Source organism: Notolepis coatsorum (assembly GCF_963971535.1).
Source record: "Notolepis coatsorum genome assembly, chromosome: 3".
NCBI classification, from domain to species: domain Eukaryota; kingdom Metazoa; phylum Chordata; class Actinopteri; order Aulopiformes; family Paralepididae; genus Notolepis; species Notolepis coatsorum.
The window spans coordinates 63,386,470-63,410,403 of NC_140167.1; the positions used below are offsets into that span (position 1 = coordinate 63,386,470).

The 23,934-nt window shown below is 42.1% G+C and overlaps 1 protein-coding gene across 2 annotated transcripts; it reads right to left on the reverse strand.

Annotated features, from left to right (window-relative positions):
• Positions 1 to 2,551: 2,551 nt before the first annotated feature.
• lhx9 (LIM homeobox 9) lies at positions 2,552 to 13,002 on the reverse strand (the record flags this gene model as incomplete). 2 transcript variants are annotated; one of them, XM_084309904.1, is made up of 5 exons in its annotated part: positions 2,552 to 2,608; positions 6,204 to 6,403; positions 10,362 to 10,714; positions 11,282 to 11,484; positions 12,823 to 13,002. In XM_084309904.1, 5 exons carry the CDS (start codon positions 13,000 to 13,002, stop codon positions 2,552 to 2,554), a joined length of 993 nt encoding a protein of 330 aa, XP_084166030.1. The 2 variants fall into 2 exon arrangements, with proteins under 2 accessions (XP_084166030.1, XP_084166029.1); XM_084309903.1 differs by lacking the exon at positions 2,552 to 2,608 and adding an exon at positions 5,315 to 5,569.
• Positions 13,003 to 23,934: the final 10,932 nt, after the last annotated feature.

Consider the following 23,934-nt stretch of genomic DNA (forward strand, 5'->3'; position numbering starts at 1 on the left):
CAACCCGCCCACCAGCCGGTCTTCCTTCGCTCTGCCAGAGAGCCAGAGAGACCAGCCTCATGCTGCCACAGAGATGCCACAGCAGCAGCCTGGCCGCGGAGGTTTCCCCTCAGAGCAGCACCCTGGCCGTGGAGGTTTCCACTCAGAGCAGCAGCCTGGCCGTGGAGGTTTCCCCTCAGAGCAGCAGCCTGGCCATGGAGGTTTCCCCTCAGAGCAGCAGCCTGGCCATGGAGGTTTCCCCTCAGAGCAGCAGCCTGGCCGTGGAGGTTTCCCCTCAGAGCGAGCAGCAGCCTGGCCGTGGAGGTTTCCCCTCAGAGCAGCAGCCTGGCCGCGGAGGTTTCCCCTCAGAGCAGCAGCCTGGCCGCGGAGGTTTCCCCTCAGAGCAGCAGCCTGGCCGTGGAGGTTTCCCCTCAGAGCAGCAGCCTGGCCGTGGAGGTTTCCCCTCAGAGCAGCAGCCTGGCCGCGGAGGTTTCCCCTCAGAGCAGCAGCCTGGCCGCGGAGGTTTCCCCTCAGAGCAGCAGCCTGGCCGTGGAGGTTTCCCCTCAGAGCAGCAGCCTGGCCGTGGAGGTTTCCCCTCAGAGCAGCAGCCTGGCCATGGAGGTTTCCATTCGTAGCCAGCGGAGTGTTTGCTGTTTCCCACATTGTTGGAATTTAACACCAGCCTGTTTACAGGGGGGCCATCTCTCTCTCTTTTTCTCTCTCTCTATTTTCATTTCCCCCCTTTCTTTCTTTGTCTGTCTGTGTGTGTCTCTCTTTCTCTCTAACTCACCTCAACATTCATTGTCAGAAAGTAATCATCCAGTACACAACTGAGCAAATAACTACAGCAATCTATCTCTCTCTCTTTCTAACCCACCTCTACAGGTGGGTTCACATCATTCAAAGTTAGGAAGTAATAATACAGTAGTACACAAGTAACTAAGTACATCAATCTAGTCATGTGTTTAACTTACTGTATATGACTTGTTGTATGACACATGTACTGTACACTAATTAGGATTATTGTTTCTCTTTTATTTCTGGAAGAAGAAAAGAAAAAGTGGCTACATTTGGAGGTTGAAATAACAATCTCCTTTCCAATTCAACTGAGATGTAATAAAACAAACAAACAAACAAATAAATAACATATTGTAATTCCAGATGTATTCAACTATCTATTGTCACCGAGCAGCATTGATAGGTCTATCATCCATATGCCTATATGTTACAACATGCACTATGAGGACACCAATAATATCAACAATAAAGAAAACAATGAGCTTATTGTTTCTGCTCGCTGCAGTTTTCGGAATGTCAAGAACAAATACATTTTAAGCAGCACAACATCCGCGTCCTCACTATGACATCTGATCATCCACGGCAGAGCACTGTGTAGGGCCATCAAGGAGAGGGGTTTTCATATGCTTTATTTTGCAGCTGACAGTGAATCATACAATGCCATCAAAAGAAATAATATACATCTCAAGGAACATGTTAACAAGATGAGCCGCATGCAAAATTAGATCTCTTCTTCATCTCTCTCTCTCTCTCCTCTCTTTCTCTCTCTCTCCCCTCTCTTTCTCTCCCCTCTCTCTATCCTCTCTCTCCCCTCTCTCTCTCTCTCTCCTCCCCTCTCCTCCCCCCAGGTACAGCCAGATGGCAGTGCTCCGAGCTCTGCAGTCGTCTTCACTCACACTTGATGGGCGTCCCGCTGCTGAGTTTTCAAGGAGGCCATGTGTTTATGCGAAGTGACACTTGTGACAAAAGAAACTTTTTAATATAGCAAGCTGATTCTGTGGTGGGGGGGGACAAGGGGAGGGGGGGTCTATGTGTGTGCATGAAAGTTGGGTGCACTGTAGTGGGGTGGGGGCAGGGGGGCATGCATGCGTGTGGGTGTGAGTGTGTGTGTGTTGTGTTAGAGGGTGAGGAGCAAGGACATCTGGATATTGTGTTGTGCTGCAATGGGAGAAAAGTTGGGTGTAATGTAATCTGTGTGTGTGTGTGTGTGTGTGTGTGTGTGTGTGTGTGTGTGTGTGTGTGTGTGTGTGTGTGTGTGTGTGTGTGTGTGTGTGTGTGTGTGTGTGTCTGAAGTGTCCATGCCCAGCCATTCTGTCTGTATAACACATTGTTGTCATGTCAAATGCCTGCCATCTTCTAATCACATCATATACCCCTCGCTGTGAGAGCAGACTCTGGTTTGTACAGCTAAGTTCTATAATACAACTTTATTTTCACAGCATGGGATGTGCCATCATTCCAAACACAAAGAGCAACGTCAAGGCTTTGTTTTTGTTTTTTTCAGTTTTTGTTTTTATCACAATGATATCAGAAACGTCCCACACGGCAGGGGTCTCCTCCGTTGATGGATTCAAACATTCAGGATAAACTTGTTGTGTTTTTTTTTCTTTTTGAAAGATCATCTCTTGTACATTTGAAACAGGTTTGAATTTTTGTTGCTGTTTTTTCTTTTCTTTTTTTGTATTCTCAATTTTCTAACCATCTGATCCTAAAAATGTCTTTGTCTTCAATGGTGAGGAAATCCAATCAAAGCTTTCCCCCTTCAGATAATACTTTAGGGAATTTTCAAACGTCGGGATGTATGGCTGTAATGCCCCAAGATTTGTTCTCCCTGAAAGAAATCATAGAGTAAGAATATATTAACTACAGATCAACCTGCTTGAAGGGCTCTGCATGTACTCTTAGTTCACTTTAGGTCTACCAATATGTTATATGCAAAATATATATCAATATCATATATATATATGTATATATATATATATCAATGTATGCTTTGCAGCATTCCTTTGATTAAAATTTTAAAAGGTAGCCATATTTCATGCATTAAAAAGCAATTTCATATTTTTCACTACAGGGTTTAGATGCAAATCCATGGGGCATTACGTAAAGAAAATATATATAAACATCATAAAATAGGAAATAGAAATTAGGAAATGGAGGCAAAAATGGGGGAAAGACTTCTTAATTTGTCACCAATAACTGAATGCTTTCTCAACTGTTGATGTGATTTTAAAATAATAATAATAATAATAATAATAATAATAATAATAATAATAATAATAATAATAATAATAATAATAATAATAATAATAATAATAATAATAATAATAATAATAATAATAATAATAATAATAATAATAATAATAATAATAATAATAATAATAATAATAATAGAAATTAAATTGAAAAGAACACAAAAAACAACAACACAAAAATGGCAACGTGTAATGAAAAATAAAACTCATTTAAAGCAAAGTATTTTTTTTTTATTCACACAAATTTAATAAGATATATAACAACCGTTTGGTCCATAAATATTTAAGGGGAAATAGTTTCTATACACCATCTTTATCAAGAAACAGGGAAACAATGGACAATCTTGATAGAACACGTACTGTAGTACTCAACTATTAACACGAGGATCAATATATAAGGTTCTTGGATTAATTACCCAACTATATCTGAAAGAGTGCACAAAGCTTTCTATGACATCACTGCCCCTTTCTCTCTCTTTTTTTTCTTTTCTTTTTTTTAAACAGGATACAACCATAAAAAGATCTTCAGAAATAAGATGCAAAACAGTACAAAACTAGTGAGGCGTCAAAAAGGATGTGAATCAGATTAACAAACGACACATATAATCCTGAATATCACAAACTTTCTTCCAAGTTATAGCATAAGGCACGTAGTAGAACTGAGTTAAGTCGTCTACTTCATTCGAGTAGATCTAGAGTAACAATTTGTTCTACAATATAGAACAAACTGTGACACTTACAATGAAATGTAATAACCCCCATTAAAGATTTTCTCTCTCTCTCTCTCTGTCTAACTGTCTATCTCCCCTTTTCATCTCTCTATCTCTCAGCCAGAAGAAACATGTTTTTTGGTCTGTTCAGAGTGTCAGCAAAGGAAGTAGTAGTAATATGGTCAAAATAGAGAAAGCAATGGATAATGACTTCCCCACTGCATGCGTCTTTAACGACTCCACCTATTCTCTGAGGTCATTTTAATGTTAGTGTCAGTTTCACGAATCTAGTCCGCAACGTTCCTCGCGACCACTTCATTCCTCACCGCCGCCCCCACAAACACCCCCCCCCCCCCTTTTCAAATCACAATGTTACCCTGAGCAACATGGTAATAACAATAATGCACTTTTCACTGGGCTGTCTATTGTCACTGTGCAATTGAATTTAGCTATAGTTCTACAGGAATGCTCAATAGTGTTTTAGTCCGATTGAGTTCTGTCAGGCTTTGAGGATCTAGATCTGTAAAAGTGCTCTATTGTGGAGAAAATCTATTACAACAGTGCCCATAAACTGCTCTCCAATCTGAATTTCTCTTGCTGATTCAATCATTTCAAGAACTCTTTCTAATATCAACGTGACTGCATTACATGTTGAACAGTTACCACAAGGTCGGGGGGATTGGCTTCTTTCTCTTTATCACAGTTGAGGTGTGAATCAAGACACAAATAAAAAAAGATACAAATAAAAATGTATGTTGGCGGCGTAAGCATCTGCCTGGCACATGAGTTGTGATGATTGGCTTCTTGTAAAAAAATGCAATTTAGGGGTTTTACATGTAGCTTTGTGAGATATACCAAAGTCCAATGTCATCCAACTCAGCTTGAAAGACTAGAACATTCTGAATTATTAAAGCCTGTTTTCTGCGTTTACTCTTTACAGCACATTCCACAAATTGATTTTCCAAATAATTCCAAAACAGGAGGAGAAAAAAAACAATTATCTTTAAATTGGATAGTACTAACATAGTGCATACATATACAGATTTCTGCAAAATATTCACGATTTGAAATTTAGCAATTTACCATAAATTTTAGACTTTTCTTTTTTTATTAAATGTACAAATAAAGTAAAATAAAGTAAAATTCCTTTTTTCTCCCAGATAAGATTCAAGTTCCATTTGGGCGTATGTCTCCAACGTATTGAGGAATCCGTTACAATTTTCTAATGCTGTCCAACTTCAAAATGTCCCATCAAAAAAAAGAAAAATCCAAAAAGAAAATCAATCTGCATACTGTAAGTCGACTACAGACTTGGGCTGCCAAGCGGTTGCAAAATGCTACACATCAGAATAATTTCCTGGCGTTTAAATGTGTTCGCTGCCGTTCTTGCTCTCGTTGTTTCTTGTATGTGTGTGCAGTGCAGCACTCTGTGTTCCAAGAAGTAGCTCTCTCTTGTCGCTTTAAAGGTGTCGTTTAAAAAAATAAAATGCAATCGAGAGGGGGGGGGGGGGGGGGGGGGCAGAGACAAAAAAAACATAACAAAAGAAAATGAGTCTCCTAGAGATAGCTTGTTTAGAAAAGGTTTGTCAAGGTAGTTTGTGACGGGCTCCCCGAATCATGGCTGTCCAAACTAGAGGTGACGGAGGTCACGACAGTGATAGAGGGGTTAGTCAGGTCTGTTAGAGTGGCCGCGCTGGAGGGGGGGGTCAGAGCCCCACTGTCGGACAGGGGTGGAGGGAGAGAGGTGCCATCAGCCTTATCAACACCTCCATTCTCCTGCCGCAAAACGTTCCTTCTGAATTTGGCTCTTGCGTTTTGGAACCAAACCTGCAAACCAATCCCAATGTGGTTTTTACTTTTTTTGTGCTTAATGTTTATGATTTTTCTTTTCTTTTTTTGTATATATCAAATCATTCCTCACTTATCAAAATACAGTGGTTTATGTATCAAGTTATCACATTGCTCTTGCCTAAAGTATACAAATCGTTATAGGACTATAGCTTGGACCAGTACATAGGTTGCTGAACTCTGCATAGATGTATGTATGTATTTCAGTAGCAAATAAAAGCAATAATTCTACTCTGTAGAGATTTTGATCTGTGGAAATATACTTAATTTCCACCACAGTAAAAAAAAACATGTGCGCTCTCTTTGTTAAGCTACCCCATGACATCAACAATGAGCTGCGGTTTTGTCTACACTCCAAAACACAAAAACTAATTTTCTCCAAACCTCTAGCAGAAACAACATTTTAAAACGCTACAAAATCTCAAGATAACACCCCCTTATTATAAGACTAATGACTAAATGGACCAACCAAACAAAATAAAAAGGATGACTTCAATGGGAATTTAATGTTAAATGAGCGGATGAAGGGATGGAAGAGGAGGGTGGGGGCGGGGTGGAAGCATATGGGATGATGAGATCAGTAGTTACGAGAATGAGAAGGAATGCTGCTTACCTGTAGAACTCTCTTGGTCAGGCCTGTTTTCTGGGCCAGCTGCTTCAGGTCCTTAGCATCTGGGTTGTGGTTGATGGCAAAGTAGGACTTCATGGTCCTCAGTTGGTGGTGCTTAAAGGAGGTCCGCATGCGCTTGGTCTTCTGTGAGGGAGGGTAGGACTGCTCCCGGTCAAGGTGATCTGCATCGTTCTCGTTACAGCCTGAGAGGGACACAAGGCAGGGGTGTAGCTTACTGTCAAAGCAGAACCCACTATCGTATATTAATTGAGAGCTTCAGAAAAAGAACCATCGATCACTAAGTTCGTTTTGAAGTTAACTGAAAACTTAAAATAGACTTATAGTATTATGATTCTTCATTTGGCAAGATTTCATTTCCACAGAAATCATGCACGGTGCATTGTGAGAATGTAGGCCTATGTCTGTCTGTGTGCAAAGTCTTACATATCACTGCACTGCATGTGTGTGTGTGTGTGTGTGTGTGTGTGTGTGTGTGTGTGTGTGTGTGTGTGCGTGCGTGCGTGCGTGCGTGCGTGCGTGCGTGCGTGCGTGCGTGCGTGTGTGTGTGTGTGTGTGTGTGTGTGTGCACTTGAAAAAAATGTCTGTACAATTTGTTTCGTGTATCTCCGCTCATATTTGTTTCTCATTGTGCTGCTGACCTCAGAAAATAAATTCCCATGTCTATATGGACCATTAAAGTATCGTATTGTGAAAAATGTAGTGCATAACATCAAAGCTGTCAAGCAGTATAATGAGCTATACTGAAAGTTAGGGGTCGGGCTGAAGGTCCATCCTTCTCCATTGAGCCGCTGGGTTAAGATCTGTATATCAATGTGGTTAAAATGAATCTAGTGTGAAATTATTTCGGCTTGATTTAAAATTATATATATTTCTGTATAATACCATACGTGTATGCTGGGAAAAGAGGAGCAGGAACTCTCTCTGTCTGCCTTAATAAACAGACCCAGGCCTAAAGGGCCTCATTTTCCTTTATATTTCAATATATATAAAAATTGAAAGAGGCCAAATGCTTGGGCGAAACTTATCTAATGAAATAAACGTGCATGTCAACAAGACTGGCATAAAGTACTGTTTCATTTGCAAATGAAACCTTTCTCATTGCACATTTTACAAATTATTTCTGCACAAAGTTGTAATATATATACAGGCGGCCAAATACAGTATATTTTCTTGGGGGGTGGGGCATATTTCCCTTGCTGATGTTATATAAAATCAAAGAACAAACCTACTGAAATTAATACATATCAACATTTTGGTTACCCTGAGAACAGAAAAGGAAAAATGGCTTCTACCACATATTATGCGAAGATTATGTATTATTAATTCAAAATGTACAAATTATTGGCTGACATGTTTTGTCCCACATCTTTTTACATTGTAGAAAATAATAATAATAATAATAAAATAGAAAATGTACAAGTCAAGTGAATTTATTTTATTTGACTCTCTATGATATGTCAATGAAAACATTCATCTTTGAATTCACAGTGAAAATGACATTACCACAAGTGCCGAATTTCCTTTCAACCATGATCTTCTAAATTAGTTGGATCTTGTTGACAACTGTTAAGATCTATGTCTTTATAAGATCTAATCACATGCTAACATTAACTCCATAATGTGGAGGGAAATGAGTCAGCAAAAATGTGCATATTCCGCATTAATAATACATGATTTTTACATGATATGGTTGACTCAATGTTTTCCCCACTCCTCAAGGTAACCAATATGTTAAGATTTCACAAATTCTTGCTTCTTTAGTTGATAAGATATTGATAAAGTACACCCAGTTGTTATTATGATGATGTAGTGTACAGTCAGATAGTGTAGAAGCATAACAACCTAATCTAGAACACAATATTACTCACTACCTCGCCTGATGTGGACTTCATGACTTCATAAGTGAAAGGGTTACATGCAACTTCCTTTTGATTTTAATATCCATGATGCTTATAGGCCTGTAAACAGAGGTTTTTTCATAGATTATGTAGCGTTATAGGTTATGTTAAGAACAGTGCTAGGTTATCTTTTAATCAAGACACTATAATGTAGCCCTACTCCAGACATACTTTACATTATAGAAGTATTGCAATATGCATATGATTATCATTTTCAAAAAGGTACTGTATGTTCCCCTCCCTGCCAACATTCTTTGCCAGATTCTGTTTAATTCAGATATTACCCACTAGGGGTCTCTGAAGCCACAAACACCAGAATCCACAGCAGAACTGTATCCGACATAAACATGAATATCCCCATTTTAACAAAGGAATAGACAGTGTCCTATTTGTTCTGAAAATAATTGTTACAAAATGTTAAATTAACCAATAGACCTAAAGGTAGGCTAAAGGTGTAGCCGGTAACTAAGGAATGTAAATCCCTGCTTGTGATCACAGGATAATGAAAGGAGCAGTCTCTGAAAAGAGCAACATCCACAGCAACATCAAATCTTTCGGATTCAGATGTTTCTTTTCTTTCTTAATTTTTTAAAGCAAGAATCAAGAATAAGTCTACTTGTCAGGCTATGGATAACGTGGTCTTTGTTATATTAATGAGTCATACTCATAAATACGAGTCACGACTAGGATCCCGATATAGGCCAGCTCATGGTTTGTGTGACATGGGGAAAATGAAAAAAACAAAACAATGCATCTTACGAAAATGTGGTAGCGCCTATCAGAAACATGTATCGTGAGAAACAACGATGAAACCATAGGCTATTCAAATGTATTTTTGGATGGATTTAACTAACAACGATGAAACCATAGGCTATTCAAATGTATTTTTGGATGGATTTAACTAAATGCAGATGTATTATTATTGATTTATGTATTTATTTGTATCATTTATTTATTTATTATTATTTTTTACATTTCTCTTCACATAACATTATACCTTGTTATTCTCCGTTGAGGGTTAACAAAAACATCGCATGCGATGTGTGTGAGGCATTCTTTTTTTAACAAATGGTTTTACAAAGGGGAGTCGTATCTTTCTGAGAACTAGCCCACCGCCTGGCGCTGCAAGGCCCCGCCGCGGTCGCCTGTGTGCATGAGAACAGTGCGCTGACCTTCCGAGCGCGACTCACTGGTTGGAACCCGGGGATTCCAACGTCGCCTTCAATTAACGAGGAACAATTAACACGCAGATTACCCTTATTCCCCCTCCATTCATGACCAACAGGGGCAATTTGGCACACAATGCCAAACTTTCTCAACCGCGCACTAATTTCTCAAGAGCGACGACAAAAGTGGGACGCTGCGGGGCCCGGATTATAACATGCAGCGTTTTGAAAGGCTCGGTTTTAAAAACCTAAAATTAACAGTATAGCCTAAATGTATGACGAGCGATTTAGCGAAAGCTAAAGACAAGTGGAATTATTTTGACGGCGCATTTATGTAATGATGTCGAATTACCAGTATACCCCCCCTGCACACGCACAGGTCGTACTTATTCCATGACCTATATTAGTCTTAATTATTAAAGTCAATGAGCTGATTGACAATGGGGTCAGATTTCGATTGCTAAGACAACATATGTTATGGTTCCAAGTAAAGACATTATGTTAATCTCATGCGTAAAATATGCGTGAGAGGCTACAGATCTATCAGCCAAGGGCAATGGATCTCGTGAAATATATACAGCACAGAATGTATTCGTATTTTCCGTGAAACATTGGGAAATATAAATTATTGTGGGATATTCCTATACAGAAAAAACGACAGAAGCATTGTTTTAAGAATTGTATTGGAATAATTCGTGCCTAATAGTAAAACATAGCTGTCGGGGAAGAATAATAGGCCATTCTTCAAGCACAATGCAATGCTGCACGTTATATGTGGGAACAATTGATGTTTTGGTTAACAGACGTCCGTCAGAGCCTTTGTAGAACCGTTCGTGCTTAAATGCATTATGATTAGATACACACCATATTGGAGCCTGCGCAGTACCTCTGCGTATGCCATAACAACCGTGGGCCTACTTACATCTATAACCTGAATAACCTCCTAACAACAGTAACATGCAACAGTAACATCTTCCCATTAGCCTCCATTAGAGCCCGCAGCCCGAACACAACGGTTCTGCCACACAGGAAGCAGTATGACTACAGCCTCCCAAACAAAACGTCCTCTCACTCACCTGAGTTGTAGCTGGCTATATCTATCCCCATCGCGGGACTCTTCCTCTTGCGCGGCCTCCCCTTCTGGGCCGTGCCGGTGCCGTTGAAGTAAGGCAGACCGCCGCCCTTGGCCGCCAGCTCGGCATAGTTGAGCTGTGGCGGCTGGTAGTCCCCCTGGACCAGCGTCTCGAAGTGGACCCGGCAGTACACCAGGCTGTCCTTCATCCCGAAGTGGTCCCCCGTGGTGAGGGTCTTGTTGCACGTGGTGCACGTGAAGCAGCTCAGGTGGTACACCGAGTCCCGCGCGCGCATCACCATCTCCGAGGCGGAGATTCCGAGGTGGCAGCGTGCGCACCTCTGCACGGAGAACCTTCTGGAACAAGGACACAACTCGTCAAGATACTGCACAGAGACAAGGCCCCCGGTGTCCAGGCTTCATCCCAGTACAAGTCAGTCCATGGGACACAGAGGACATTACATTCCAACAGTAGCCTGGGAACCCAGATTAGTCCACCAACATGCCTGCAGGTATAGCCCAAACGCCATGTAGCCTAGGCCTTTGGCCTTGTTGTTCGTCACACCTATGTAGCCTGTAGATATAGAAGTGTGGCTAATTTACACCATCTTTCTATAGCAGGCCACACTTTTCCCCCTCAATCCTCAAACACTGAAAGGTGTGCATTGCCTTTCAGATGTTTATCTAAACAGAGTCGAATGAATGATTTACCTGTGTGTGTGTGTGTGTGTGTGTGTGTGTGTGTGTGTGTGTGTGTGTGTGTGGGTGTGTATGTGTGTGTGTATGTGTGTGTGTGTGCACTGTGTGTGTGCGTGCGTGCGGGCGCGTGTGTGTGTGCCGGCGCCCGATGGCTCAGATGGACACATCTGTTCATTTAATGTATATATATATATATATATATATATTAACCTTAATTGTTCTTACCTGTAGTAATCCTCTTTGCAATAGATGCTCCCATCCTTGGCGAAACACGTTAGCTCCGATTCCAAAGCGAGTTTACATTCACAGCATTTCAGACACCGCAGGTGCCACTGTTTGTCCACGGCGAGGAGGTAGTACCTGTCCGAGATCTTACCCCCGCAGCCGGCGCACAGAGCGGGCTTCTCTGGGCTCATGGAAGGCATGGTCTGGTCGGAACATGAGAGAGAGGGGATGATGGAAATGTTATGCGATTGTATGGTACAGTATGTTTCTTTCTTTCTTTCTTTCTTTCTTTCTTTCTTTCTTTCTTTCTTTCTTTCTTTCTTTCTTTCTTTCTTTCTTTCTTTCTTTCTTTTATCAACATGTATCTGGTTATGCAGGCCCATGGGGATATTGTCGATAAACCCCGGATCACACAAAATAGTAACAGTGCAGGTCTATGGCGTTCTAAGAGAATGGTAGAAAGCCAACATATTGACGTTTTAACAAGACTATTACTCTTGAGAAAATCCATGCAGGGTGTGTGTGTGTGTGTCAACAGGCTCCATTGAGGGAAGAAACACAGTGAATTATCGAACAAATAAGTCTATAAAAGAATGGTTATGAATTATAAATGGAGCTGAATTTAATCGCTTGCCTATATTTTTTTCTTTGTTTTACATTATACCTTCCATTCCATCGTATACAGTTAAAAAGATGTGGTCAATTGCATGGTTAAATCTTTTTTATGGGTACAACATTATTGAGAGAAAAAACGGGTTTGAAAAAAGTAGGAAATAATAGCATAAACTGTATACTACTACTATACTACTACTACTACTAATAATAATAATAATAATAATAATAATAATAATAATAATAATAATAATAATAATAATAATAATAATAATAATAATAATAATAATAATAATATAGGTATATCTGTTCTGTCAACATAATTATGTATACTAATAACAAAGATGTGTGTCACTTGAATTATTGACCTATATTTCTTACTTTTTAGGCATATAGGCTAATTAGCAATTAGCAAACAAAAATGTATACAGCTAGTCTGATGTAACATAATTTGCTTTAAATGTAGGGTAATTCATTTGTAGACCTAATTGTCTTCTCATTCAATCACTATCATAATAATAATAATGATTGTCTTTCTGTAGCCTAATTGTGTTTTTAAAGGCTATATACATAGCCTATATTTTCTAAATAGATTTTTTTTAGATAATTGTGCAGTTATTAGTAAGGCCTCTCCAAGTAACAACAAAAATGTTTAACTTTTAGGCTATAATCGTGTCTGAAAGTGTTCGTCCCATTGATACATGGGAACAGAAATGCAATTGCCAAGCCTATTAAATTGAGCAATACTAGTCTCGTTTTTCATTACGGTCTTGCATTTTACTTTACGTCTTTACCCTAAACAGCTGCACATTTCTGCAAGTCAATAATAAGTGACATTGATGTAGGATTGTCACGTAGAACTTTGGATAGGCAACTTCGAGTTTAGAGAAAAACAACAACAACGAATTCTATCATCTCGCTCTTCTTACCGCCTCTCTCCCGTTCAGCTGCATCCCCTTCGCCAGGCGCGAGTCCGTTTTCGACCTCCTCTCCATCTCCTCCATGATGCCTTGGATGTGATCCCCCGAGATCCCGTGGAAAAGCATGGCTCCCGGTCCTCGACGCAACGTGCAACTGCCTGCCTCTGTCTTGCAGCCCACAACTTCCATATACAGCGCTGCGCCTCGCTCTCTCAGCGCATCCGACAGGCTCTCAGGCGAGGGAGGCACGCACGCACGCACGCACACATACACACACACACACAGACCCCAAATGCTCAGCAGCTCACCTCCCCGGCCAAGTATGCAACGGGAACTGGAAGGAGAGAAAAAACACAGCAGCTCGATGGAGGGATGATGAGGGAGGGATAGGAATGGGGAAAGAACAGCGTTCCCCCTTCCGTCTCTCCAAAAAAAAAGATATAGTATTAGTCCAAATGAAACAGCTGGCGTGGTGGTGTGTGGCTATACTCGGCAAATAACGAATGACAAAAAGATGGCAGAGGAAGTTTTTGTTTTCTGGTGTTGTTTTCTCACAAGTCCCCCCTCGTTCTATTATAGCCCCGGCGAGGGTTCCCCGTGTGCTTGTTGAAGGTCAGGTTGGGACTGCCTGGATTTGAGAGCCGTGTCCTATTTGTGAAGAGAGCAAAAGCCTGCCCAGTCTGAATAATTTGGTAGGAGGAGTCCCTGCCTCTCCCTCTATTCCCACTGATTTCTACACACCAACAAAGAGCTGTCACTCTCCTCCACTAAACCCCCGGTGCTGGAGCGTGGAGGAGTACTTTGCGGTATTGACATTTTCATTACTTTTTTTTTCTTTTCTTTTTTTACATTTATATAGTTAACGGACCTATAGGCACGGTGGGGTGTAGTCAAGTCATATTTTTTTTGCATGAACTTGTATAGAATTGGAATAGCCTTGCATGTCTGAAGACAATTGTTATATTTTCTTAACTGACCTAATAGACTTTCTGGGATTGGATCTGCTGTTTCGCTGGGCCTGCGTTGGGAGTGTTTTGTTGACAGTGGAATGGGGAATAGTTTCCCTGGCCTTTCGTGTATTATTTTTTAATGATTGTTTACATGCAAAAGGATGAGCCTGTATCGTGAAATGCCGTTATTATTAAAATTACTGAATTTTAATTTGCTGGTTTAACGTGTTGTTAATTAAGTGTTTATGGTTGCCTAACACAGTGTCATTAACAACGCGTGTGTGTGTGCGTGTGTGTGTGTGTGTGTGTGTGTGTGTGTGTGTGTGCGTGTGTGTGTGTGTTTGGGGCGGGGCAGGGATCAGTGATGGATACAGGGCGGGGACAAATTACATTTGAAATAATAGGAAATAATACCTTTAACACACAATGCATAACGTGATTTTTTAATCGCAAATAACAAGTCATCCATTTTCAGCGGGTTTTAATATGGCAATCTCTAGACCCATTTCATACAAAATAAACAATCACCATGTCATTGTTTTCCAACGACCATCTCAATACAAAAAAAATTCAATTTATTTTTCATTGTACAGGCCCCATCTCCGTAAAATCTACTTGTGAGAAGACCAATGCTTTGATAATATGCCAGTGTAAATTGTAGGCCAATCAGAAGTATTTTTAAATCTATGACAACAAATCAGAATGAAAATAGGACTTAGGGAAAAAATTAAACATTAGCCAGCTGAATTCCTATATATTTGAATTTTTTGAGTATAAGATAACGAACCGTGTTTTCTTTTTGTCTGACAATAAGGTCCCGAGTCGACCACAGCTGTCAGACAAAGGTAAATTAACAGTTTTGTGTCAAAGAACAATAGCTAGCCCATATCTTATAGGCCGCCTAGGCTGAGACTCAGCTTGGGTCCCATTAATAGATTTACCAAAGCTCGGCGGAGCTGCAGGTGTGGAGGGTCTCGCCAACACCAATCATTTCGAGACGTGTTACATTTTCATTTGTCCCCCCGGAAGTTGTGTTGCCGTTAATTGGGGCCCATTGACAACACCGTTCAGACGAGGAGGCTTAACTCCGGACAAGGTGGACCCCTCGGCAGGTCGATGGCGCAAAGTTAATTTGCGCTCTGTCAGTGTCTTGCTACCAACCACGGAGCGGTTAAAAGAACACACATAATTCATTTCACATGGACAAAGAAACCCTCAAATGGCAGAGGAAACGATCCCCTCCGTGTGACATTTATCTAACTGCGTTTTATTTCCTTCACAAAAGGCAAAATGATATAGTCCCATTTCTTTTGTGTGTGTGCTAATTTTAAATAATATTTTTAAATAAGTGGATTAATATAAATAAAATAAATAAATAGAGATGTTATCATTGGAATATATATAATATAATATATATATATATATATATATATATATATATATATATATATATATATATATATATATATATATACACACACAAACACACACACACACACACACACAAACACACACACACACACACACACACACAAACACACACACACACACCATATTGGGCCTATATACTATTAAGCCGTCTATTAACCCAATGAAGAAAATCTTCATAAAGAATATTAAATGTTCCTCCTATCCACTGTGCATCTCGACGCCTCCAGCGATGACATTTCATTTGAGTGGAGAGGCTTAACAATGTGTCAGTGAGCGCACGCGTCTTCCCTGTGTGCACATATTATGCCACCGCTAAGGAATTGAACGAATACGGTTTTTATTTGGCTATAGGTCTGCAGCTGACGTTAAGATAAATTGCTGTGTCTATTTTGTGTTATTTACATAGATGGTTGAAATAGTTTCGTAAAAATGCGTGCAGGCCTATCCACGGATAACATCTTTTTAATCTCCATTAAATCTCCATTAACACTGTTGAATCGAACTCAGTCATCATCTCACCAGTCGGCGAACTGTTCTCTAAGTATGGTTTTTGATGTTGTCCATTATGTTATAATTGGGGCTTTGGGATGGGAATGTTCATTAAATAAATCTACTATTCATAATTGTGTAGGTGGATGGACGGACTACATTTCTGATTTAAGAATGATAGGTTTTATTATTCTCATTATAGGCCTATTTCCTATAGGCCAAATGAGGCTATTGAAAACACCATCACCTCTGCCAGCGCACGCACAGCTGTGCACTTTCAAAGATCGACGCTTTTCAAAACAAAATGTGTTTACTATATGACCATATTCTAAAACCTTTCGATACAGGCCCACTGAAATGGCTTATAGCCAAACGAAAAAGACTCAATAAGGCAAGTGACTTTTATCTTGTAAATAAAAGAAAACAACATATACAGTAGCTACTGTATATCACATTATCCCGGGCAGGAGAACATAGCCCTCTCTCTGTAATTACCATGCAAAGTCTGCAGGCATTGTTTTTGCCAGTTTTTTCCGCTCCGTTGTTCTTTGTGCCCCCCCCCCCCTGCTTGCTAAAAATAGATGCTCTCAATGCTGTTTAATCATTAAGAAATATTTAAATGGTCTTACCTGAGGCTGTAGCCTATGAGCTTCCCCTCCGCGTGATAGTAACCCGTGCGTTGTGCGAGGAAGCCTCTGGAACCGTACACGGTACACCGGAGAGAGAAGGGATGCTGCCGGTAGATGGAGGCTGATCCGTGTTTCTTGTAGTCCTAGTGAGTGTCAATTAAAACAAACCCGCCGCTTGGCGAGAAGACATTTAAATATGCCTCTCCGGTGCAGACAGCCCCTCTCTCACAAACACACAGAAAACGAGAAACTCCACGAGCCAGTGCTCAGCATGATGTGTGCTGCTCGCTCACAGCCCCATACAATTTTAACCCTTCAAATATTTATTTTGCGTTTATCACCCCTCGAATGCAAGTCAAATGAGAATTGCTACTAATTAGGCTGGTTGGGTAGCAGGTTTTATTGTGTATAAATTATTGGATGCATGGTCCACAATAAAACTCAATCGATCGACTAATTTGGCAAAGATGGGGTGAATCACAAACATAGCTATGTAATTACTGAATTATTCATTGTCAATGTTGAAAACCATTTGACCCCCCCACACACACACACACACACACACACACACACACGCGCGCGTGTGCGCACACACGCACACGCGCACACACACACGCACACACACACACACACACACACAGATATTACTTTCGATTTTCAAACAAGGGTGATTTAGCCTAAACTGTGTTGAAAATAAATTCCAATGCATGCTGGAGACTAGGCTATTTCTTTTACGATTTAACCATTATTATCTACATAACCGATTGTACATGTTGAAGGTGGATTAATTATCATTTTAAGAAAACCTGAAATCCCATAGACCTTAAATATATTATTGTTTCAAAGGACGATATTAAACGAACGAGGACACAGTTGGCGTGGTGATTGGTGACTATTTAAGCGATCATTCTAAAATAATGACACTGTCAATATTTCGTTGCACTTGCCCCTGAACACTAACAGGGTGTCTGCCTGTCACCTGGCTGCAGATGACCAATTATGACATATGTAATATCATGTCGCACACTGCCCCGCAGGCGAACTGCTCCACTATTGACACGTGTCATTTTCTGCATTTTTGGGGCGGCCGCAACACTGCCCTACAACGAATAAAAGTCCATATTGTTGATGACAAATATTTTCCATTCAATATTGTCAATTATTATCACCCCTCGTGTTGTGAAGTGTGTGTATTTCAGCGCGTTTTACTGCTGAATTAATATTCAGGGGCATTAAAAGGACACATCTGAATTTAATTGTTATTCCTCACTTAGCCAATTACTTTCATCTCGTTGTTATTTTGTTAGGCATGTCCACGATTTACTAATTCACGGAATTAATACTTTGTAGTCCATACGAATCTCAATAGAAATACGCCTGGATAGGGAAAAAATGCCTTGTCCCTTTAAATTAATAGTTAATTTATTGTTGACATGACGCGAGGAAGGTCACCCAGAACTCGGGATGACCTAAACGGCGGCTCTGCGCCCAAAGCCTCGCACGGAATACTAGCCCACAGTGAACTCATCTCGGACTGAAAGTGAATATAATGTCGTGCGAGTGAGAGCACTGCAGGGGGGGGGGGCGAGGGGGTAACAATTAATCATACCTCTCCTGCTTGCATAAATGATCATGTTAGCTCATGCGCCATGCCGCTAACAGTCGCTTTGCTCTGCTCCTTCCGCTTGGCTGACATCACAATGTATCTCATCAATAATGCAACGGGCCCACAGATCCATTTCTCTGTGTACGCTACACCACCACAAGTTCACAACACGCTGCATCTCGGAGCACGATACCCAGGCATAGCGCTACTAGTGTGGTTGGTTCAATGGCGTGGGGGGGGGGGGGGGGGGGGGGGACTAGACCCAGCATGGTCAGGACGCCTGTCTCGCTGCTTTCCCCATGCTATCTGTGCCTTCCATTGGGGTAGGCAGTTGAGGCAGTGGGATATACTGCTGGGAGGAAGAGGGGGTATACTGTGACCCCACCTTTTTATTTCAATGGTACAGTAGGCCTAATTATATTGTACTAAACTAAATGGTCAAAGAAAAAGGTGCACTCCATACTCAGCGTGCTATCTCTCAAATACACCACTGTCTCCTATGGATTTTAATGGTTCCAGCCTTAGACATGGATATTCTAAAAATGTCTTGTGGGAGAGGTGGGTACATTCTGTATGCTCACACCATTGGCTATACTCTACTGCTGCCACTTCCCAGTGCAGCGGCAGATTAGGATCTGGGTTTATACTGAGTCCAGGAGATATTCTCAACCTGCCATTCTCAAGTCATTGATAATTATAGTCGGATAGGTGGCTATACTTTATATGACCAGGAAGAGAAGTGGATCTATTTTTCCTACATGTGTAAACCCTGGGCTACAGTGCTGCTGCCCTCCACCCCGTCTGTCTCCCTGCCTGTCTCCTTGCCTACTAATCTCTACCCGTCTCCCGGCCCGTTTCTCTGCTTTTCCAACCTTCCCGACTCTCCTGCTCTCCTCCCTCCCTGCCCATCTCCCTGCATTCCAACCTCCCCACCTGTCTCCCTCCCTCCCTGTCTCTCTGCCTGCCTCCCTCCCTGACTCCCAAGCGTTACTTCCCTCCCCACCTGTCTCCCTGCCTGCCTGCCTCCCTCCCTGACTCACAGGCGTTTCTTTCCTCCCTGCCTGCATGTCTCCCTGCCTGCCTGTCTTCCTGCCTGCCTGTCTTCCTGCCTGTCTGTCTGTCTCCCTCCCTGCCTGCCTCCCTCCCTGACTCCCAGGCGTTTCTTCCCTCCCTGCCTGCCTGTCTCCCTGCCTGCCTGTCTTCCTGCCTGTCTGTCTGTCTGTCTCCCTGCCTGCCTCCCTCCCTGACTCGCAGGCGTTTCTTCCCTCCCTGCCTGCCTACCCCTGGTTCTCTGCTGTAGGGCATAGTGGTAGATTACCACACACCCAGGCTTCATCTGTAGCCATTATTTCTGGGTCATCTCTAGTGACACTGTATCTCCCAGATGAACTCCCCGTCTCTCCCAAAAGCAGGGCTGGTGCATGAGGAGAGGAGGAGAACTAGAAGAAGAGAGAGAAAGGGAGGGAGAGGGACAGATGAGGAGAGGAGAGAAGAATGAAGAGTCGGGGGGGGGGGGGGGTAAATAGAGAGGGAAAGAGGTAGAGGGGAGGAGGAAATCTGCAGGTAAGGAAAGAGAAGGAGGAGCATGGTACAGCAAGGAGGTAGAGAGGAGGAGAGGATGCATGCGTGAGGAGGCTCTTCCTGGCTGTATAGCTACAGGATTCACAGGGTAAGCCCTGGCAGGATGGATGAGAGGAGGGAGAACAACCAAGGCACATAAATGTAGGCTAAGTCACCAGTCGGCCATCCAATGGGAGATGGGGGTATGGTGCGTGTTCAGATTGCACTGGGCGCGGAGTGTTTGGGAGACCGACTTGAATGGAAAGGCGGCCAAATTGTAACTGCACATGTGCAATACTCCAATGATGTGACGGAGTGACATCTCCTCCTTTTATCCTCCTTGAGAATAACCCCAGAGGAGGAGGAAGAGAGGGAGGAGGAGGGGTAGGGGGAGGAGTGTGTGAGGAAATACAGTAATAATGCCTAGTTCCAGTCATATGGGTGGGCGGGGCACCATATATAAACACAGAGCAGACATGGGTTTCCTTATTATCAGGGTGAATGGGACCATGCTTGGGGCTTGAGTTAAAGGCACGCTGACACACCAACCATAACCCTGTGACTTAATTCTCCCTTGTTGTCAACTTTGTCTATTGTGTGTATAATATATATTTATATATATATAAAATATGTATTTATTTAGATTTGTATTTAGATTCATGTCCTGTTTTAAATGGGGGAATTCCACTGTATTTGTAGAAAAGTTGTTAACTTTTAGTAAGTAAAGTAAAATGAGCTCACGACCAGCTCTGTAGATATCGCCAAGCCAGAGAGATAGAGTCTCTTAAACTATACCACTAACTTCTGGTTACTCCATTATCTGGTGAGAGAGAGCGGGAAGCTGACTGAGAGAGAGAGGGATGACAGAGCTATCAGGACATTTAAATTATTTCCATTTTATTTCTGTGAAATTGAGTGAGGGTAAATCTATGTACCAACCAAGCCGGAGGTGCCGCTGCAGGGAATTTAACCTGGGTCTCTGTGGTGGTAAGCGAGGGCTTACTGGTAAATTAGTTTTGATTGGTGGTGACATTTTTCTTTAACATGTTGTTGCCAATGCCACTCTTGCCTGGTGAGATTGTTCTGTCTCAATGCCACTCTTGCCTGGTGAGATTGTACTGTCTCAATGCCACTCTTGCCTGGTGAGATTGTATTGTCTCGATGCCATCTCAAGCGAGGACCACAGTAAGTCCATGACCTTTTTTGTGTTGATTCTCTATGTATTTAACACATCATATTTGTGTATTGCCTGTGGCCTTAAAATTGTCAAATAAAAAGAAGAAATCTAAAACCATGATCTTGTAGGTGTTTTTCTTTCATGCATACCCTTTTTTAATTAAAGATGATGGAAAACAAAAATAACCATAACCCTTTCACTACCACACTACAGAAGGTTAACCGCCTGTAGTGTGGTAGTGAAAGGTTAACCGTGTGTAGTGTGGTAGTGAAAGGTTAACCTTCTGCAGTGTGGTAGTGAAAGGGTTAACCATATGTAGTGTGGTAGTGAAAGGTTAACCTTCTGTAGTGTGGTAGTGAAAGCGTTAACCCTTTGTAGTGTGGTAGTGAAAGGTTAACCGTCTGTAGTGTGGTAGTGAAAGTGTTAAACACTTTCTAGGAGTGAACATGGTGAATGACAAAAGGTACAGGGGTTCGAGTTCCCTTCAGACCCATAACGCTACACGCGCCCTAATGAGAAAATATCAAGATGCGCTGGAGAGTTCCTGGTGTCTGTCACTGATGTGTGACAAGTACTTAAATAATACTAAAAGTATCGTAATAAAATTATAGCCAGGATAAGATTATAAATAGATGACACTTCACAGGCATGTCAGTGTCCCCACATCCTGCCTTCCCCCTTCCCTCGCTTTTTCTCTCTCTCCCTTTTGTGTCTCTTTCCCCCCTCTCATCCCTCCAGCTCTCTCTCTCTCTCTCTCTCTCTCTCTCTCTCTCTCTCTCTCTCTCTCTCTCTCTCTCACTCTCTTCTCTGTCTCTTCCAACCCCCCCCCCCCCACACACACACCCGACCATCACATCCATACCCCCCCCCCAACACACACACATCTATCCCCCTCGTACCCCCCCACCCCCCACTCCTTCCTTCGCTCTCCTCCCTGCTTTGCTCTGCTGGAGCTCAAATCACATCCCCGGTCCCTGGCAGATGGAGGATAGGAGCACCGAGCTCTTAACTAGCCAGCCTGAGCCTCTGCTCTCTGCACACCAACTGCTGCATGCCTCCCCTCCCTCCCTCCCTCCCTCCCTGCCTCCTTCTACAGCAGCTCCAACAGCACACCACCAGCCAGTCTCTCTCCTCTGGGGACAGAGTCTTAGTATCCTCCTGGGGGATGTTGTGGGGGTATTAGTCCATATCTGGCCCCAGTAGAAAGGACACGGAGGCATGATAGATGGATGGTTCCTCAGCACTAAATAACCTTAAGCCTAGATTAGGGGAGAATGGAGCTTCTGTATTATGTAGATGCATTAGTTTAGATGTAGGCATATTGGTTTAGATTATGTTACGGCTTGGAACGGAGGCGACTAAGACGGGCAATATTAGTATCAGGGGGTTTGTTGTGATAACTGGGAGGAGGGAAATCAATGTAGATAACACAAGGGCTATGAGGTGCAAAGGTGTGGTGAAGATACACAATTGTCCATGAATGTTTGGGGAAATTGCCCATGTACACATAGCCTACAATTAGACATGAATCCTGGCCCTTCAACCAGGTAAAACAATATGAAAGCAATGTGATGAAGTTTGACTCACATGTCAACCCCCCCCCCCCCCCCCCCCCCCTTCCAAAATTACCCCAAATTCTGCCCCAGGATCCCCCATATGATAAGAAATGTTAGCTTTTAAATATGTTTTAGATGAGAACTGTATTACTGTCTGTAGGTGGGGAGATGACAGTGGGCGATAAGTGAAACCGATGATCAGCCCTCTGGAACCCCTTTGAGGACCTCTGGGGGTCCCCAGACCCCACTTTGAGAACCACTGGGCCATCACAATCTAACGTTACAGCTTTTGGACAAGGAAGGACAGATAGGATTTTACCAACCTACTGGGTCACGAGGAACTAAAGGAAGCTTTCTGAATCTTGTGTCTAATGCTGCATTCGATAATAAATCGGAGGTCTGCAATTTCTACAAGGAAAAATCTAATAAAACGGCGCATCAATGATTTCTCAACCCCCAGTTCAAGCCTCAGTGTCATTTTAACATGGCCATCCTAATTGTATAAACGCTAATGTTGCTATTAGCTGTTTTAAGAGTACATTTGTAAGTATATTAGCTACAGTATATGTCGTTGTCCTTGTGAGTTGTAGTTCATACAAGACAAAATATAAGACAAAATTGCCAAAAAAGCTTAGCATGAGCATATATGCTTTTCAGACTTTGTAGCTCAAACACACGTACAGGTCAGAGGTCAGAGATGACGCCTTTCCCACCTACAACCATAATCGAATGCAGCATCATTCTATCATATTCCCTTGAAAATGTGGTCCCTCAAACAATTAGTCATCAAACTAAAATTATTTACAATACATGAGTATTATAATGATTATAATGATTTATAATACCTGAGTATAATAATAATTATAATGATTTATAATACCTGAGTGCTATTTAGAAATGAAGTGAGTAAAGAGAGGCTGCCAACCAGCACTTTGGGACTGAAACAGAAGTGACTGTGAAAGCCATGCAGGCGTATCAACCTCCGTACAATGTAATGCATGCGATAAGTGGATCTTCTTTCAAATAAAAAATGTTAAAAAACCTTTGTCATGAAACTTTACTATACAACCCAATGACAGGTAAATATAAATGGATGATCTACCATCAGTGAATTGAGATTTCTGTAAAAAATGGCAATTGAATTAACTGAAAGTGAATTGATCCTGAACCCTGAGGTATGTGTGATCACAACCACAATGATATATTGCAAGCAACTGCCTGTTTGGTACACATACATGGGGATTCGTTTATCTTGTTCTGTGGCACTTGGCACTGTCGAGATAATAACCTGTTTAAATGACATAAACCAGGAGACGGCTGATCCCATTCAACTCAATGTTGGGCGAACTGAAGGTTTCCACACTTGGCACCAAAGTGCAAAGTCCACGCACTACGCAGCGCTACGTGATGACCCTTCCTTCTTTTATAGTTTCCTTGGCGAAAACATGAAAACAATGGGGTTGGAGTTCATACACGGAAGAGAGAAAAAACTGCCTGGAATAAACCAACCAAGTCCCCTTGGGCATTTAGGTGCCTTGAGTCTCCAATCCCCCCCACCATCTCGTGGCTCATCTGGCAGGGCGCGAGCTGGCCTGGCATGAGCCTGACCACCAGTTGAGGGCTGCAGGTGAAAGGCGACTGCTCCTCTCCTCTGTGCTATTCACAGCCCGGTCTGTCCAAAGGAATCTGGCACTCATCTTGACTGTCAGTCAGCGACTGTGTG